The sequence below is a fragment of the Acanthisitta chloris genome, unplaced genomic scaffold (genome assembly GCF_000695815.1).
Source record: "Acanthisitta chloris isolate BGI_N310 unplaced genomic scaffold, ASM69581v1 scaffold15608, whole genome shotgun sequence".
In the NCBI taxonomy this organism is placed as follows: Eukaryota; Metazoa; Chordata; class Aves; order Passeriformes; family Acanthisittidae; genus Acanthisitta; species Acanthisitta chloris.
In genome coordinates, this window is record NW_008688814.1 from 35,455 (window position 1) to 55,219 (window position 19,765).

At 37.5% G+C, this 19,765-nt stretch overlaps 1 protein-coding gene across 1 annotated transcript in view; it reads left to right on the forward strand.

The window, feature by feature from the left end:
- Positions 1 to 15,112, forward strand: part of USH1C (Usher syndrome 1C (autosomal recessive, severe)) — a 47,171-nt gene extending 32,059 nt beyond the window's left edge. Inside the window, exons 19-26 of the mRNA XM_009081178.1 lie at positions 2,953 to 3,072; positions 7,574 to 7,636; positions 11,585 to 11,626; positions 11,937 to 11,990; positions 12,118 to 12,217; positions 13,283 to 13,392; positions 14,060 to 14,115; positions 15,013 to 15,112. Coding sequence (XP_009079426.1) covers positions 2,953 to 3,072; positions 7,574 to 7,636; positions 11,585 to 11,626; positions 11,937 to 11,990; positions 12,118 to 12,217; positions 13,283 to 13,392; positions 14,060 to 14,115; positions 15,013 to 15,112 — 645 coding nt within the window. The remainder of the gene's footprint in view (positions 1 to 2,952; positions 3,073 to 7,573; positions 7,637 to 11,584; positions 11,627 to 11,936; positions 11,991 to 12,117; positions 12,218 to 13,282; positions 13,393 to 14,059; positions 14,116 to 15,012) is intronic.
- The last annotated feature ends 4,653 nt before the right edge of the window (positions 15,113 to 19,765 follow it).

The window sequence follows — 19,765 nt, forward strand, 5'->3', positions numbered from 1 at the left end:
CTTTTAAAAGATCAAAACTGTATAAATTGCCAGTAAAACAGAGAAGCAAGAGTTGGTAATCTGGTTGAACTTCTTGCATGCATGGCAGAAAAGGATCCCATATGGTCACTTCTTTCCTACACAGTTTTCTGCATGGGTTGACTGACTGCATTGTTGGTTTTTCAGGTTTTTTTGCATGCATACTTGGAAATACTAGGTTTTATGTTTGCATGATTCTGGGTGGAGAAGGATATGCAAGTCAATTACTTTTCAGGGGAAACTGGTAGGTCATTTCTATCTTAATAATTGTCCTTATGTGAACTTAGATGTTAGGAAAAATGTTTTCCCTGTTCGGGTGTTCAGGCACTGGAATAGGTTGCCCAGGGAGGTGGTGGAGTCACCATCCCTGGAAGTGTATAAGAGGTGTCGGGATCTGGCAATGGAGGATCTGGTTTAGGGTTTAATGTTACAGCAGTGGCAGGTTAATGATTGGACTTTATGGTCTTAGAGGTTCCCTCCAACCTTGACGATTCTATGAACTACAAATTTCTTGAAAAATTCAGTAGACCTCCAATCCTGCTTGATATATGTGGTTTATATGTTTGAAGTGCCAAGAATATGCTAAGAAATGTCAAATGCTTTTATGGATAACAGGTTTTCCCAAGTTATTTGCAAAATAAAAATGATGCGAAATAACAATAAGTGCACAAAGTGAGTGTGGAGAGCGGAAATATACTCATCTAAAGCTAGTAGAAAATATTCAGATAGAGGAAGCAATATAGGAACTGCCATATTGGATCTGACCTCAACATACGTGTTGCTGGCAGTTTTTCACTACTAGGTATGTCAGAGAAAAGAACTTACTAAATAAGAAAAATGTATTAGGTAATAACAAATAAACTAGCCTTCAAAATTAATGTCAGTTTTCACTGAATCTAATAGTGTATATGAGGAAATAGCTAGACTCTTAGTAAAATATTAATACTGAGCCAAAACTGCTTTGTTTATAAGCATATAACTCAGTATTCCTGATATGGTTTCAGAAAGGGAAGAAAAATTCGAAGCTTAACAATTTATCCTTGCTACATTTTACAAAGTTGATTTTTAACACCACAGATAAGTGGATGCAGTACAGTTATATGATTTCATGGATTAAACATCTTGTGCTTATGCCTGATAAAGCCTAAAAATAAGGCAAATCTAGTTGTCCCAAAAGTTCACTTTTCTAATATTACTCAAACTGGTAAATATTCTCTGTGTTGCTAAGTTTTTGGGCTTTCCCCTAGATCATTTAATTTGCAATTCAGCTCAAACAAATACCTGACAAAAGGAATGAAATCCTGTCAAATACCTTCTTGACAAGCAACTATTAAATTACCTGGTATAAATTGCCTGTTTCTTAAAATTATTATTATCTTTACACTTTATATGAACCCAGTACTAAGTCTATTACTGTTTAGGTTGTAAGAAACACCTCCCACGCTGGCAAAGTATCTCCTGTGTCAAGCAATCCGCTGGTATGTCATGTACTGTTAATAATGACTGTAGTTTTATGGACTTCCCATGGAATGTTAATCTCAAGGGTTTGACTCGGCATGGCTAATCTATTTAAAATTCAGCACTTGGAATTATGTGTGTGGATCCATTGCTGTGTTACAAGCAGCTTAATACCAGGTAGTGGAACTGACTCCTCATGGTCTGAGGATGTGATATTTCAGCATTTAGCAACACATACTCCAAGTTGGTGTAGTCTGGATGTCTGTATGTAATAGAGCATGTACTTTGTTCTTCTGTCAAAGCAAAAAGAGCTAGGGCAAAACTATATTTTAAACATAATAGGTGCTAAGCAAGTTTGGTCTCAGAAGAACCTAAATGTGTTTGATAGCCTTTGAGCACTGATTTTGAGTCTGGGTGGCCAGATGTCAGGTTTCCTTCCTCATTCTGCACTCTAGAAAAAGCTGTTGCTAAATTGTTCATCTCCAGGAGAAATAATCTGGTTTCAGTGCAGCTTGAACAAGTTGGTATTTGTGAACCTGTTGATTCTGATTCTTCTAAGATCAGAAAGCATAACATTATATATTGCAGTGTGGAACACCATTAGTTGAGGGATGTCCACAGGGACTTTCAAATATCTGGTTTCAAAGTTTTTTTTCTGAAATTATTAAAAAAGGAAAAGAAAAAAAAATCCACTATTAAAAAAAAAAAAGTGACTTAAACAATTTGCTGGAAGCAAATAAATAATTTCAGAGGATACAGTTTGTACTATATGAATGATATCTGGAATACATCGCATTTCCTATGAGAAACATTGAGAAAAGTGTGCTAAGAGTTGCTGGGGTCAAGTAAGGAACTGAACCCACAGGGCTCAATTTTGAACTTTTTTCATGAATAAAACTATTCTTGACGTCAGTGGGAGCTTTGGCTGAGTAAGAAGTGTAGAACTGGGTTCGCACGTGCTGCACGATTAGGTCTCAGATGCCTCTCGGTATCTGTACTTTGTGGAGTCAAGGGTAGGTAATTGCCCTAACTAACCTCTTGCTGTTAAGTCAAGATAGGTTGACTTGGAGTTCTCTATGTAAAGCTGATCACTGCAGTCCTGGTGAATTTCATCCTAAAGGATCTAGTTAGTCATAGATTAGTGAAAAATCTTATTTCACGTTCACTTTTTTCCTGTAGCTTCTCATTCAGTTCATTGCCTTTATGGGATAAATGCCAAAAGCAGGGCTGAGATTTTTCCATAATGTTGCTGGTGAAGCCAGAGTTTAGGGGAAAAGCTATTATTTGGTTGCAAGAGAAATTATGTTTCGGTTTGTTGACTTTGTAAGCCTTAGGTAAAATAATTCTGTAAGGTTTTCCTTGTATCAGTGTGTTAAATTCATTGCCATAAACTATTTGAATTGAGGCCTCTCAGTGAAATGATGAATTTGCACAAATTATGTTGTGATTTGTAATTTTCTTAAATTAACTCCATAGCAACTTGCTCCAAGTCCACCTACACAGCGTCATCCAGGGGTACCAATAGTCTCTAAACCAGTTATGCTGCATCCTGACCCAAACGTTGTAGTCAGGCCAACAATCAAATCAGAGGCCCTGGTAAGCCTTTTCATCTTCTTTTTCTGACTGCTGCAGCATTATGGGGTTTGTTTTTGACATGTCCTCAAAGAATCAATGCTTATCTCATTTTCTGCTAACTAAAATTCATGTAGATTTTCCAGTGATCGCTAATGGTAAGTATAAAAGGGTATTTTTCCATTTTTTCCCATGATCTCAGAGTTACTTTTAGTGGCAGTTTTTGTGCTGGGGTCCATAATTGCAGAGCAGTGTAGGACAGTGTATAACTTATTTATCTTGTATCACATGCTTGGTTTTATTTTTATAAATTCTAAATTAATTTGTCAGAAATGAAGTAATAAAAATTAATTCAATTGTATTTTTCTTTTGTAAATAGTCATAAACACACTTGAAATGTAGATACATACCTCATTATGTAATTTATTATCATATCCATTTCAGCATTTATATATATATCATTTGATTTCCAGAGAAAAAAAGTGTGTTGTCACATGAGACGCCCAATATACTGGTCGTGCAGTGTTATTGCAAAGTTGACTCACAATCACATTCTTTTTCCTATTTGTTTTCTATTTCTGTTTCAAGTGTAAGTAAAAAGAAAACTATTGGACTCAATATTTTAGGACCAACGTGTAGCATCTTTGGGAATTGCAATGTATGAGGGATGATGAGCCAAAGCTTACTGAACACAAAAAGAGAAATACTGCTCTGACAGGTGACAACTCCCAAATTGGCAGACCTAAAAATTTGCCTAAAATACCTATTAGTAGTATTTATTCTTGAGGGTTGTCATGATTTATGCTGTTAGTATTAGTGTGTTTCTTACATGCATGTGTGTGGGCATGTGTGCATATGTCCATTTGGATGAGCAAGGCAGTAAGCGATGGAAAAGCCATCACATTGCATTTCATTTATTTAGTCAGAAGCTTCTACTATTTCTGGCCATAAATGTTGTGCATAATATTCCTGGCTGTGTTTCATTAAAGCACAATGGATTTTTTGTCATTTTCTGCTTTAATAATTTAGATATTCTTGTTCCTTTATTTTCCCAGTCACAGTTGGAACCTATTTAAGTGATACTTAGGTAACCAGTTTTCCCACAGCCATAGTCATCTTCAAACATCTGTATTAGAAATTCATTGAAGGGTAAATTGAAGCATTTTTTATAAGTTGCTTAAGAGAAGGCAGGTGCATGAACTACAAATGATTTCAGATCCTTACAGTGTAGATGTTTCCTCCAGTTGGAGCTCTCATTTTGATTGTGTTCAGAAATTCAGCATGTCTAAGCAATATGAAATTCCTTAGGAGAGGAATGAACAGACTACTGTCATAACCTGCAGTTAATATAATGTAGGGCTTGAAAAACTGCACATGTAAACTTGTTTACAAAATCGGTAACACTTTTATGTGTGATCAGACAGTCTTGGCACAGAATTAAAAAGTCCCTTTTTTTCTTTTGCTTTGTTACTCACTACTTACAGTTAGTTTGAGAAACTGGCAATAAGATCCACCTCCATAGGGAAATGTCATATGATTTGTTATGCATGCATGCACATTTTCCGAATCACAAGCCTGCTAAACTCTTTGAGATGTCAATCATGTTCATTCCCAAAGTGCCTTACATTTGTGGGAAGATCAAAATTTCAGTAGGAGCAATATTCTGATAGGACTTTGAGAGAAAGATCAGTCTATAAATTGGTTTTGTAGACCTGATACCTCTTGCTTAGGATTTATTGCTCAATGCAGTTAAGACTATTCATACTTGCTGCGACAAAGTAGCATGTAGTATGTAAAGTGCAACTTGCACAAATACTGAAGTAAAGAGGGAAGTTTAGTTAAAAACAAAAAGGCCAGTGTGTGACAAAACAGACAAGACAGTACCTGCCTGTCTCCAGAAGTGTATAAAAATTATCATTTGAGTTCATGCAGAAGGGATGTTTTTCAGTTGGTGGGGTGGGGGTGGAGAGTGTGTGTGTGTCCATGTATAAGTTCATTGTTCAGATACAGGACCTGTTCAGCTTCTCTTTGCAAGGGGAATTTTCACCAAAGGCAAAGTATTGTTTGCTACCCTATTTCTTGTCTTGCTATATTTCACAGAAACATAGAATCAGTTAGGTTGAAAGGGACCACGGTGCGTCATCTGGTCCAACCTCCCTGCTCCAGCAGGACCACCCTAAAGCACATGGCTCAGGATTGCATCCAGATGGTGCTTGAATCCCTCCAGTGAGGCAGAACCCATGACCTCTCTGGGCAATCTGTTCAGTGCTCAGTGACTGCACAGGAAAGAAGTTTTCTCATATTCAGGTGGAACTTCCTGTGCATCAGGTTTTGCTGTTACCTCTTGTTTTATTGGTTTTCACCAGTGAGAAGAGTCTGATCCATCATCTTGGCACTTTGCATTCATGTCCTTGAATACATTAATGAGGTCTAATGATTTCACATACGTTATGGAACTCCAGCCTTTATGTCTTAATATGACATAATGCACTCATATCTTCTACATTGCTTTTGCCTGAATTTAACTGTACTGAGTACCAAACTCTAGAAGCTGATCTTGATGGATTTACTTGATTCAAACAGCTAATCAAGTTGACTTATACTCAAGCGAGTCACTAGCGAAGGAGATGAAAAACCATGCACATAAGAATAAAATAGACATGCAAAGAATGGGTAAAACATTCCTGTTATCTGGAAGGTATTTGGGCCAGAGAGTGTCTGTTGTAACTTAAGTCATCTTATTAACTACATTCAGGCCAGTATTCTCAGGTCCTTTAACAGCTGATGAAAATGAAATTGTTCTCATTTATAAATAGGGAAATGATGGGAGATGATTAAACCTTGAGTGTGGCCTTGAATGCCAAGGGCTTCTCTGGGTCAAAATCAGTGTGAACTGTTTGTCTCTGCTGTACTAGAATGAATTGGAATACACTCATAGCAAAGCTAATTAAATTTTGGCTCAGAGAACAGGAGAGGATTGTTTTATTTAGTGGTGAGGTTTTCAGAGAAGCAAAACCAACACGACCATTAGTCTCTGCTCTCCCATCTATAACAAACATCCTGTTCTGTTAGTAAGAAGGCTTTGATACACTTACTTCTACTAAAGATTTCTCCTCACTCCTTTGGGGTTGGATGATGAAAGGAAAACCATGAATATTTAAGCTTTCCTCTAATTTGCAAGGTTTGAAGCCTGATTCTGCAGTACTGCAGTCAAGACAGGTGCTTAGGTACTGTGTGGCAAAATGTGTGAGGATTGGAAGTTTCAGTTACTACTGGTGGTAGTTATACCAAAACAATTTGTTTGTGTTTTACACCCAAACAATTTGTGTTGACATTGAAATTTATTTTTTTTAGAAGGGATATGAAGAGATTTGTGGAAAATCTTTCCAAACTTGCCCACAACTCCTTCAAGACAAAAAACTAATACTTTGTATTCATTAAATGCAAACCACAAAAATTTCATTAACTCTGGAACATATTTTTTCAAGTACTAGTATGGCTACAAGACACTGATAGAATCCATAGTGAAACTGATACATAGTAATTTGTTCTACATCAAATTGAGTTTGAAAGTGTAACCATAGTTGAGTCTGTAGGAAGTTGTTCTTGTTTCAGAAGAATCAAATACATTATGTGGTTTTCTGCAGGGTTTTGAGTGGAGGCTGGAGAGGTGTGAGGAGTGTTTTGTATAATTATTTGGGGGTTTAGCCCCTTTCATTTTTGAAAAGTTTTTAACCTAATAAGAGATTCTGTATTTTAAGTGATTCCACAGTGTACCATTTTGTTAGAGCAGTGGAACTGAAAGAAAAACATGATGAATATGGGATTTAAATTCTTGAAGCCCAACCAATACACTAAAATCCATCAGTTATTAATCCATATAGTGAAACTACTTGTAGATATCCTACTTGAAACAAGATGACTCAGAAATAATTCCATTAAATTCATGAGGAATTTTTCTTTAAATAGAATAAACCTGTACTTGTGATTGGTATTTAGTCAGGATAAGCCCAAATACATCTATCTCATCTTTCAGCTTATCAGCTTCATAAGGAAATTGGTAATGGAATTCAGTAATAGAATTCATCTTTTTCGTGTAGGAAATCCCCAGTAGGAAAGCAAATTTTAAATGCATAATAGACATATATTTATCATGACTTTTCAATATTTTGGGTTGGGTTTTTTTCCAATGATTTTTTCATAAATCATGGATAAGAGACCCAAGCACTGTTTTGTAGAAATGAGGTGTAAAAGAGTCATGGAAAATATTTGTAAGAAATCTTGTAGTATGGAAATGTGCATAATTTATGTAGTTTCTCCAGAATTCTTTCCACTTTGCATTCAGTAATATTTCACTGTGTGCGTTCTCTCATTTTGAAATGACACGGGACAAGCACTAATATGTGCAAGTGTGATTGAGTCCCTAGAAGAGCAAAATAAGCAGTGAAATTTAATTTATGAGTAGGTGATGCTTATTTACAGCAAAAAGTTAATACGTGGTTTGGGAATTTTCTTTCTTTTGCAGCCACAAGAGATGTTAAAAAGGATGGTGGTTTACAATTCATCATTTAGATCTAACAAAAACCAAGTAAAATAACATTTTCCATGTTTTGTGTGGTACTTCTTGTTTTGACTAATCATAGATTTAAAACTTTCCTTTCTAATCCTGTTGCTCAGTTTCTAAAACGAAAGTTGCAAGACAGATCTAGTGCATGAGAACTGCTAGTCTTTGTAAGCTTTAAGTGTATGCCTGTGGCTCCTGCTAGTCTTGATGGATGAAGAATGAGAGGATAGTAAATCCCTCAGGTTGAACCATCTGTAACTACTTATACAGTTAAGTGCAGCCTTTAATATAGTTGAACACTGTCAACTCAATCTGATACTGGCATTTTACTTTCTGTTAATATTCCTGAGGTTTCCTGGTTTCTTTTAGTCTCCTGTTGCAATGCTTTCAGTAATACAATATTGTATTATTTTAATAAATAGAGACATTACTATGGCATAGTTATTGGTAGGAAATCAGAGGAACTTGTGGTGGAATACACTTTTTCATACAGCCTTTCTGTATTGTGTAGGATTTCCCCACTATATTATTATTTTTGTTGTTTTCCTCTGTCATAGTGATGAAGTTTTCATCTCTTCCTCTTTGGTTGACTGGTAGTTCAATAGATGCTCCCTGGAAGAAGTCATGCTTAATTTCTCTGCTGCTGTGAAATGTTTCTCTGCAAAACACCTGTTAGTGCAAGCTAAGTTAGATGTATTACCTTCTTAGATGAAAGAGTTGGCACAGAGTAGTGAGCTCACAGCATGAGCTTTTGGGTGGTAAAGTATTAAGATTAATGATTTTTTTTCTTGTTCTGTTTAGTTTCAATCTAGATCTAAAAGGTAAAACTGGATTTGACTGAGAAAAATCCAACTTTGAGATTATTCAGTTGCCATTGAATGTCAGTATGTTCTGAATATTACAGCTGTGTTCTCAACAGATCTGGTGTTATGGAAATTTTTGTTATATCTGACCATGAATTTCTCTTTCAATTCTTTTCCTTTGTTGGTTTTTGAGGGGGTTTTTTTTGTGTATTTCAGTCAGGTCTCAATTACTCTTGACTATTGATGCTGGAAACTGGTGAGCAGTACCATTGGTTTAGGTGCTTGTGTTTTGGGGTTTGGGGGTTGTTTTTAATTTAAGTAGTAACTTTACCTTTCATCTAGGTCCAGACAGAGTTGTTTCAGTGCCATCAAACATTTTAATGTTCCAGATTCAACTTATGTTCGGTCCTGTAAATGTTACTGTAGGCCAAGAAGGAGTTAGAATGGTCCTGAACAAACCTATGTAGTGAGGTGATAGGCCTAGGAATGTGGTTTCCACCAGTGTTGCTTGTTTCATTAGTCCCTGCTTGGATATGGAGTGTACTCTCTGATCTCCAGATTTGCAATGCCCATTTATTATAGTTCAGTGGAGGTCTTCATTCTATCCTAGCTATGTTGTGATCTTATCTCTGATATCATAGTAGCATGAACCTTAGGGGACAGCATGAAGATGTGTTGGGATTGGTTTAGATTGAATATTGGGGGAAAGTTCATCACCCAGAGGGTGTTTGGACACTGGAACAGCTCCATAGGGAAGTTGTCACAGCACCAACCATGACAGAGTTCAAGAAGAGCTTGGACAATGCTCTCAGGCACATGCTGTGATTTTTGGCGTTGTCCTGTGCAGGGCCAGGAAATGGACTTAATGATCCTGGTGGGTCCCTTCCAACTCAGGATATTTTGTTTCTATGACTTTGCTTGTAGGGCTTTTTTGTTGTGGGGTTTCATGGGTTTGGGTTTGGTTTGGGTTTTTTTCCTGTTTCAAAATTGTTTTCCCAGGAAAGCTTTCTTCAAGGGCAACATCTGTTTTTCATGACCTGGGATGAAGAGTTCACTGACTTCCTTTAGATTACATAATGAGTCAGTGACTTGGCTGAGATTGGAGTTCTTTTCTTCAAGTTGCTTGCTCCAAGACCATAGATGTCTACTTCAGCCACAATTCCAAAGGGCAATGCAAATTCAGTTGTTCAAAGTACTAGTTGTTCAGGTACCTATCATGGTAAAATATCTCTCTTGCCATTTTAGTTAAATTGTTCATAATACTAATACACTTTGTAATTAAATGAATGATTGGGTTTTTAACTCCAGGATGAAATTCTACCCTTGCTGATGTCTGTGATCAAATTCCCATTTATTCAGTTCCTCAAAGTTAGCAGTAAACAAACGTAATGTAACCCTGAATTTAAATGCTAAATAATGTGTCTGGTGTTCTTATTCCCAAAAGATACATTTATTGCATATTTCCCTAAGAAAGAAAAGCCCAAACATAACACTTGTGATAGTAAGCAAAAGTTCTGTAGTTGTGCCCTAAAGATTTTGCTCTCTGGAGCCTGGGGAGATAAAGTCATGCTTCAACCCTTGCAAATGTTTCTTCTGCCTCAGAAGAAACACACGTCGAGGGCATGATTTGTTTAAGCTTGTCTCAGGGAAAAGGAAAAGAGAGAGGCAGCCAAGGAAAGCCAGAGTCCACACTGTATGATTCAGTGTGCCTGTGTGTAATGACTGCCAGGCCACACAACAGTCATTGCCATCAATATTGTGTCATCTGTTTAAGTGTGGTGAGACAAAGAGGCAGCACCTTTGTACATTTGAGGGTCTGCTAATGTAGACCTGTGCAGTAGTGTTCCTTGACTTTGTGACAGGCAGTGCTGTCAAGGATGAGATCTGACCCCAGAGAATCATTCATAGTCATGTCAAAATTAGGCAACCAAGAGAAGTGATCTAGAGTATAGCAGAGGAGGCAGTAGTGTTTGCTGCTGCAACTTTGCCATGTAACAGTCAGCCCTTAAATATACCAGAGGAACCCTAAGCTGTGTGTTTGGTTTTCAAGTAGGAAAAGGATTAGCTGAGTCTGGGAATGGACTAAACTGTCATCAAATGGATCCAGGAGAAAAGAGGGTAATAACGAATATATCAAGCTGGATCACACACTGAACCACTGGATATTGACTTGCCTGCTGTGTCAGCAAAGGGTTGTGTGGTTCTACGTTGTTCTGCTGTCCCCACGTTGTTGCAGCTTGAGGCCACAACAGCGATACAGCATCTAGGTGCCTCAGTAAAGATTTCTATTAATTACTTAAGTCCTTTAACATACAGGATAAGTGCAGAGTTTTTGTAAATTTCCAGCATTGGCCAAACAGTCTCAGCTGGTAGCTACCAATCCTCCTCAACAAACCACTACTCAAATGCCACTGAATACTGATTGCTGATGTAGGAAATCACATCCTTGCAGAAAAGGCAACTCTTGCTTTTCCCTGCAGACTGGGTCTGACAAGGGGCAAGCACTAGGTGTTTTGGGTCATCTCAAAGCTTAAATCTTGCTCTGCCTAACTACAGTATAATCTTCCACATTTCAGACACTCCCTGACAAAGCTTTTAAGTCCTTCACAGAACCATATAAAAACAAAAATTGATTGTTGTCCTGCATTTGCTTGTGGTATGGAGCCAACTCCATGAAACTCCATGGCAAGGAGAGAAAGGGACTGAAAAGAGTCCTAAAACCCAGGCAGTGTGGAGTAGTGTTGCTGACAGGTGAATTGGAGCCTGTCATTTCTGCCTGTTAGGGTCCAACATGGTGATAATCCCAAGAAACATTGCCCAAGAACATACCTGCTCATGATGCTTTCAAGTTTTGTTTCTGTTCTGTCAGGTATAGAGAGAAACTGTGGAGCTGCCAGAGTGGCAAACTCTTCATCACAACTGCTCCACAGTATGACAGCTCAAACTGTTGATCTGACATGATGTTTTGAAATGTCTTCTGACTGTCAGGATGGACTCTCTCCTGTCTTCTCAGCTTTTCTCCATTTACTGTCTTCCTTCATAGCTTACAGAGCTGTATGTTCTCTCACTAATAATAAATAGAGTTCTCACTAATAATAATAAATAGTTTGTGTGTTTACTGTGCATATAAGTCTGATGTTTCTACAGTTAAATATTGTTTTATTCTCAGGGCTTCCAGAAGTATGTAGAAGATTTTGATCCATATTCAATGGTAAGGAGAGAATTCAAGTATGCCTCACTGTTTAGTATGAAATACACTGGGGAAAAAACAAATCCTTGATTTTGAGTCTGGGAGGGGGTAAGATTCTTGCTTATTGGTTTGCTGGGCCTTGTGTATTTGTCTTACCTGGTCATGTTGAAAAGGAGTGTTCTCACAGGAAAAGATGATCTGGTTTTCTGATCTTCCTTTAACACTATTTTAGTGGAGGGAGGTGTCCCTTTTCTCCTAGAAACTACATAGATAAGCCTAATTGTTTTGTGTTTCCAAACTGGAAATGACTAATCATTATATCTTTTCATAGTTTTCCCCAGACCAGATTATAGGAAAAGATGTACGACTATTACGAATTAAAAAGGTAAATACTCTATTGTTGGATCGTTATTTAAAGGGTTCATGTAAGCATTTGATGTACAGTCTCATTTAGTGGGAAGAAGGAAAGATTAAACTCCTGTAAATGGCAAACTAAAACTGTTTTCTCGTAGGAAGGATCCTTGGACCTTGCAGTCGAGGGAGGAATAGATTCTCCAATTGGCAAGATAGTTGTGTCTGCCATCTATGAGGATGGTGCTGCAGACAAACATGGTGAGCAGATAAGGGGAATTTGAATGCTGCTGCAGAGTGGCTTCTTATGCCAGCTGAGAGTTGTTGGCTGACTTCATAGGTATGCCTAGTACTTAGATTGCCCAAGGAACCAAGTTCTATACCCCTCTAAGGGCAGCCCAGAGAGAGACTTCAGGTTTCAAGAGTTCTGCTTAAATTAATAATTATGTAAAATTTCTAAAAGCCAACACCTGATTCTCCAGTGTGTTCTGTTAATCAAGGAATATGGTCTCTATTATTCACAATTTCCAAACAATGACATTTGTAGTACTTCTATGTGCCAAGCAATTACCTGACTATGGCTACACTACACTGCTTAGTTTTATTCTCTATGCTACTTTCAATAGTAATTAGTCCTGTAGAGCAGCTGGCTTTACTCCCAAAATGATCAGGTAGACAGAAAGGGCAATATCTCCCTGCACTGTATTTGCTGACATTGTCCCAGTCTCCACCTAAGTTCAAGTCACTCTTCCTGTGAAAACCTCTTAGCCAATTGATCTCTTAAGTACTTTGTTTGACTTTGACTTTACTATGTGTAGGTGTCTCATAGCTAAGGCTGACCCCTTACCATCTGTGTTTTTCTCTCTTCAAATCCAGTCCCAGTTAGCTGATAGTGCTTCATTCCAGATTAGCAAGTCAAAATCAGTTCTAAGGACTAAACATTACACATGCATTTGCAGAGGAATGACAGTCCTGAAAGCCCTTGACAGAGGCCACCTTAGACCTTCAAGAATTTAAGCATTTCTGCCATTTTCATATCAGGAACAGCTGTAGTCAGCCACAGTTTGTGAACTGTATAGATGGAAGTCTTACTGAACTAATTTCTTTCTGGTCATGTTCAACAAGAGTTTAGTGGGGCTTTGCCATGCCTAAAATTCCTTTAGCTTTTTGCTTGAGCAAACTTTCTTGCCTGTGTCAATTTTTAGTGTAAAGCTTCACATCTAGTAAAGAGCATCTCATTATACTCTACTGCATAAATGTGGGACAGAAAATACTACATAATGTTTTTGCTTAAGTGCATATGTAACATACTGATCTTTTCACCAGGAGGCATAGTGAAAGGGGATGAAATATTGGCTGTAAATGGCAAGATATTAATTGACAGCAAGCTGGCAGAAGCACAAGCAACTCTAGCAAAAGCTTGGAACATGGGTGGAGTAAGTAACCTGGAATACTTCTTAATTCTCCCTATACTGCTCATATGAGAGGTACTTTTCTATCATGACATTGGTTGTGAACATGAGAAGTAACAGGTATGTCATGGTGCTACCAAAGTGAGTTGCAATCTGCAGAGGATATTGTAGCATCTGTGAAAATCAAGCATGTAATTTACTGTGAAATTTCATGGCATTTAGCCACATATCAAGGTTTTAAACACCTTGCATTCTGAGTGTTTATAGTACGTTTATCTGTAGAATCTTCCTTTGATATTGAAAATTACTTGCAAGCTGATTGGAATTTTCTGATAATAGCTTATCTTTGATTTCTTGATATACAAGTAACACTGTGCTTCAGCTACAGTGAGTGTTTTCTCAGGGAGAGCTGTATTAATTGCTGAGATGACCAAATACAGGATGATTCTTAGAATAATTATTTTTAAGACCTTTTTGCAGGAACTGCAGATTTTTCTAGAATTTTGAGATACAAATAAAGCAGTTCAATCTTTAAATTGTCTTCCTATAGAAGTTTTTAATAGAGATCATTCAGCTGTTCCCTGTGGTTTTCCAGGAATAGATTGACCCCCTGATTTTCTGTTTGACATTCCATTGTGGTCCACTAGCCACCTCTAAAAGCAGCACATTTGCCTGTGTGTTTCTTTTTCAGGATTGGATTGACTTAGTCATTGCAGCATCACCTCCAAAGGAATATGATGATGAAATGTAAGTGCATAAGGTTTCTTTCTCTGGGGATTAAAAGCCTAGTAATGATAGCCTATACAGTTTGCTTTTTTTATTAGGTATTTTTCAAATATTTACTTCTGTGCACTACAAAACCTTGTGCTTTACATGGTTGCTAATTTAATAGTTATAAGTAGCTGTCAGACATTACAGCAGTGGTTCCCAGGCTTTGTAAAGTGGTGATTCTGAGAATTGGTTGTATGTGACTACACACTCATACTGTCACTTGAAAGTTAGAGGATTTGAGGTTTGGTTTCTTTTTAGAAATACACTTACTTCTGTCTGAATCATTTACTATGGTCCCATATATCATCACTTAGGGACACAAATGTCTGTAAGCATTCTTCATCACAACCAGACATGTAAATCTGTTGTTTGGGGGTTTTTTTAATCAGATTGCAGTTACTGCTCTTGTCTAAGCCAATCTAAGTGTTAAATTTTCAGAAGAGCTAAGTGATTTGGGTGTCTTGACAATTTCTGATATTCAGAGTCTTTTTTTAAAAGATCATCAGCATAGGTGTAAAACAAAAGAATCCATAGCTTAAAGTGTGATGGAAGTATCAAGTCCATACAACTTGCTTTACTTTGGATGAAGAGTTTCAAAACCAAGACTAATGTTTTCTAGTTTGACTGTAGGAAAAGATTTGAAGATATCCTTACTACCAAGTAAAATGGCAGAGTAAAGTTTCGTAGTCACTGGTACATGGACATTTGCTTTATGTAGAATACTGGAGTATTAGTTGCTGCAAACTAGTATAGTTTTACTGGCTAACACCAACTGTAAATTGATGTAACATTGCATTTAATACCTCTGCATCAACTAACAAGCAAGGAAATAACTGTCACTGTTATTTTTGTTTTCGTGTCCTGTATATTTAGCCCTACTATTCCCTCATCAACAATCAGTCCCAACACACACAGAAAGGTTTTTGAAGGCAGTGCACCCGTGTACAGACAAGGGTATCTCCTGCAGCTGTAGCCACTGCAGTGCCCCTCATGGTGAATAGCCACACCTGGGTTAACATGACTGGCCATTGTGAGGCTGCATTATTTTTTCAGCATGTGCCTGCCTGTGCATTGCTTGCCATGCTTGTGCTTGTTCCTGGCATGCTGTAGTGTTCTTTGGGCTTTTGCCATGCCTGTGTTATTAAAATATAAGTCCCTTGGAGATCCTCTGCAGAACTGGTTTATCATCTGCCAGACTATCAAATAAATAGGCCCTCTTTAAACAAGTAGGTTTAACCTAATTTTTTTCCCCTTATCTGTGGACCACTGCTGTGGCTTTTTGAGTTCATGAGTATACAAGCAACTACAAACTACTTCCTTGTGAAGGCTTGTCCAAAGAACAAGTTTCCATTTGTATTATATGACAGTGTGCCTGTAAACAAGTATTTGTGACTCTTTGGTTTTCACTGAAGTTTGCCTCTGTTGTCACTATACGATGGGTTTGGTCTGAAATTATCCTTGTGTCACAAACTCGGTTTACTGTGTATGGTTTCTCTGTGCTGTAATCACTGTAAGTACAGTGACAGATCTCTAGAACCACCAAGGTAAGATTTCTTGTTGCATGTGGGTCTTGTCAGCTATTGCCTATAACACAAATCAAAACTTACTTAATTGAGGTCCAGTTACAAAAAATGTGCTTACGAGAAAGACTAAATTTACATGACAGCTAACAGCAGTTTCTTTTTTTCTGCAGGACATTTTTTTAAAGAAGGCTACAAGTAGAGAAATGGAGTCTTTCCTCTGCAGAAACATGCTGCTCTGTAAATGAATAGGAAATCAATTACCATATGAAATGCATCTTTACTCGAAAGAAATGTGAGCAATCAGACCTGCAAATTGAACTAGAGACTTCAGATTCCTTAGATAAATTTAGTCATTTAAAATCATTCTATAGACAGACAGCAAAAATTTTTTGCAAGATGATTGAGGAGAACTGCTGGTGAGAATAGTTTGGTCTGTGAGCACTCAGTCTATTTTTGCTATTTTGGGGGGGCAAATTTTGAAAATTATCTTTCAGTTTTCCTGGAAATAGACATCAAAATGACAAATGGAGATAGAACACAGATGTCTGTTCCCACATGCAACACTTGTGAATACACATTCACAGGCCAGTTTGGGTGTGAAAAGGATTATATTTTTACTCCCTACATGGTGATTTTCCCAGGCAAAATGGGAATGCATACAGGTAATTTGGTTCTCACTCATATTCTTGTAGCTCTCTTAATGCCCATTTCTGTTGCTCAGTTGTGATGCTTTTTGAATATAAAAACCCTGCTGGTTGAAAAACTGGGAAATACCAGGAGTGCTAGCATTATAAGGAATAATTTTGGTGATGCTTATACAATAGAAAGGATATTCTGTACCATCAAAGTAGACAGCTAGCAGGTAGTCCAGATAAAATCATCATGTGTAGTCACATTTATACTACTGATATTTTTATTGGTGGCAAAAATTCCTACCTTGTATACTCATGGGTGGAAAATCTGGGTGTGGTTCAGTCTGCAGTTATGTACTTTGTTCTCAGTGAGGCTGTGTATGTGACTAAACTGTGCAGAAAGCCACCAAGTATAACATTCTGCATTTGGTGACTGGGTGTCTTGGATTTGAGTAAATTTCTCAAGACCATAAAATCTATACTAACTTGGCTTACAGTAAGTATGATTACAGTTGTAGACTTAGGAATTTATTTATATATTGAGAGATCTCTTTAGAAATGTCATTGACTTCTTCTTTCCTTGTATCTGCCATTTTGTATTCTGTTTTTCTATGGTGTTTAGATTTTTCTTACCTGTACTAATGTTATCACCAACTGTAGTTCTTTGGTGTATCAAATCCCCACTGAAGTCTTGTGTTTTCAAGGTTTGGAAACCCTCCTTTCTGCAACACAGAAAAATAACAGTTATGTTTCTGAGAACTCTGTACTGATATACAGATGATTACTTATGTTCACTTTCTCTATTTTCAATATTATTCCAGTATGCCAATGAATCTGTGTGGCAGGGTACATACTTTAGAATGTTTAAAATTTTAACTCTTACAACTAATCCAGAAATAAAATTGCATTTGCCAAATGGAAGAAGTCTAGTTTCCTATTTGTCTCTGGGGTTGTACATCATAGTAATAGTTAATCTGCTAAAGTACACAAATTTCTGTGTTTTGGTTTAATAAGACCCATTTGAACAGAATATCATCCTTATGGAACTCAACATTCAATCTCCACAGTAGGCAATTGTCACTTGGCTGAGCTGCAGTAGTCTTTTATAGAGTTTTTATGGGCAAATGTAGTCATTTGATAGTTGGCAAACTACTGAGTGCAGTTGCTGCAGTGTATTTTGTTTGCTAGACTTTTGAGAGCATCTACTCAGAGCTGTAGAGGCTTCCTAACCAACAAACTAATCTAAATGCTAAATGCATTGAGTTTAGCACCAGAAGGAAAGTGCAGCAGGATGTACTTCTCCTGCTGCTCTGGTTCCCAGTTGCCTACATACTGCAACCATCTGGACTGTATGACAATGCAGATAGATGAGTGATGCTATCAAATGTTCTCCTGAGGGCTGCTCTGATGTTTTGTACCAGCAAATAGTGAGCCACAGTAATGAACCAGTATCGAACTTCAGCCTGCAACCACTGCTTGATTGTGCTAATGACTGTCTCAGCACACTAAGAAACATAACACAGAAAACTTAAAGGTTAAATATTAGAAGCATTTCTACTGGTGTTATTTTTTCAGAGACAAAAGGAGCACAGAAGACTGAGCTGGGAAATCTGTGGGAGTACCAGCAGTTGAGTTGTAGCCTTGCTTCTTAGTCATAGAAGTATCTTTCTTCTCCCCATCTACCCTGTTAACTTGATTTGCTTGGATACGGCTTAAAATGCATGAGAGGTAGTTGAGGGAATAGTTACAGCTTGTTACTTCAGGTATATTACCAAAGTGTTACTTTGTGAGTTTAACCTGTGTTAGCATGGCAAAGTTGCTTTAGGCCGTGTAAGGAGATGATGTATAGGGAAAAGGAGCCAGACACTTCTGAAATCTTAAAATTATATTAAGCCATTAGTCAGGTTGTTTTTTTACTTTATTTCTGACTTTCAGTGCCCTGGAACAGAATCATATCTTTGATTTGCCAGCTAGCTCAAGAGATTGAAAATATTCCAAGAAAATACGTTTTTCAAGCAACTTCCCTTTCAGTTACTTTGATGTGTGTGAGGAGAGTGTCCCAGATGTAAATAATTTTAACAGGACTGCCCATTTGAGTTCCTACTGCATTGTTTTCTGGTGGCTGTAATAATCACTACATGTGGCTGTAATAACCGCTACGTGTGTCTGTGCCTCACCCCTGTTCAGTGAAGACAGCTGTGAAAAGATAACAGTAAGAGTAAATGGGACTTTCTCTTTTTCAACCAATACTTAGCTTCCTTTGGGAGAATGGAAACTCTGACCTGATGCACAAAGCAGGAAGAAGTCCAAGTACTTCACTGACAGTATCACGAATGCTTCAAACCACTTTTAACATAAGATGGTTTTTTGTTTTTCATTCGCTATAATCTCAGAGGGAATATGTCTATTTTCTCAGAGCTGTTTGTTTGGTTAAGACTGCTAAACCCCCCACTCTCTCTCTCTCGATGGGATAATAACCCAGAGGAAAAGTTTCTCAGCACTGTTAACAATCATTCTCTCAGGAATTTCTTGGCTGTGTTAGTCGCAGTGTTGTCTTTAGAATACCCTCACAGTTGCTGAATTGGAGCATGAATTACATTAGAGACTTGTGACTTTCACATCTGCTCTGTGAGCCTGTGCGTGCCTGTATGCAGACAAAAAATGTGAGAGCCTATGGCTCAGAACCATGACACGCATTACAGGGTAGGAAATACTGTGGCTTATTGCTCATATGGATATTAGCACAGGGAAGCCCTTGATCTATGTATTACTGACATTCTGCTACTTTAAAAGTTTATAATTTAGCCATTATTTATCTTATGGTCATGGCATCTTTTAGAACTTGTACATACAAAGTTATGAGTTTAAAGAAATACTCTGTGCGTAAACAAATGTACATACAAAAAGGAGGGTGTATGTGTGCACACACAGCAATAAGGTTTTTAAAATCAATTTAATTTGATAAGCACACATGTACAAATAATATCAGCACTTCACAAATAGGAGAGAAAACCTCATAGTATAAATAAATTGTTATAAACCCTCTTACCTTAAAATCAAGACTGAAAACCCTGGTTTTGTGTCAAAGGAAATATATCTGGTTGTATGGACCTTGGGACACAATAGCTGATCTATATTTTCTGTAAAGCTTTAGCTGTGTGTTGACTTTGATGAAGTGTGCTCAGACTTGCATTAGCTGCTGTGGAATTCTTAGCCATCTTTCACCAAAGAAATGTCCCCCTGGGATCTGTGCTGATGTGAACAAACTGCCACCTTTACACAACCTATAGAAAAGCCACCGTCATACTGTAGGGAGCTGACCCTTAGGATTATAAATCAGATAAGTCTAAAATCCCTTGTTACCAATTCATGATATGCTAATAAGTGTTTAATCCTCATACTGAGCTTGTCCTTCAGTGTTTTTCTGCCTTCCTGATACTGAGTTTGTCCTTCAGTGGTTTTCTGTCCATC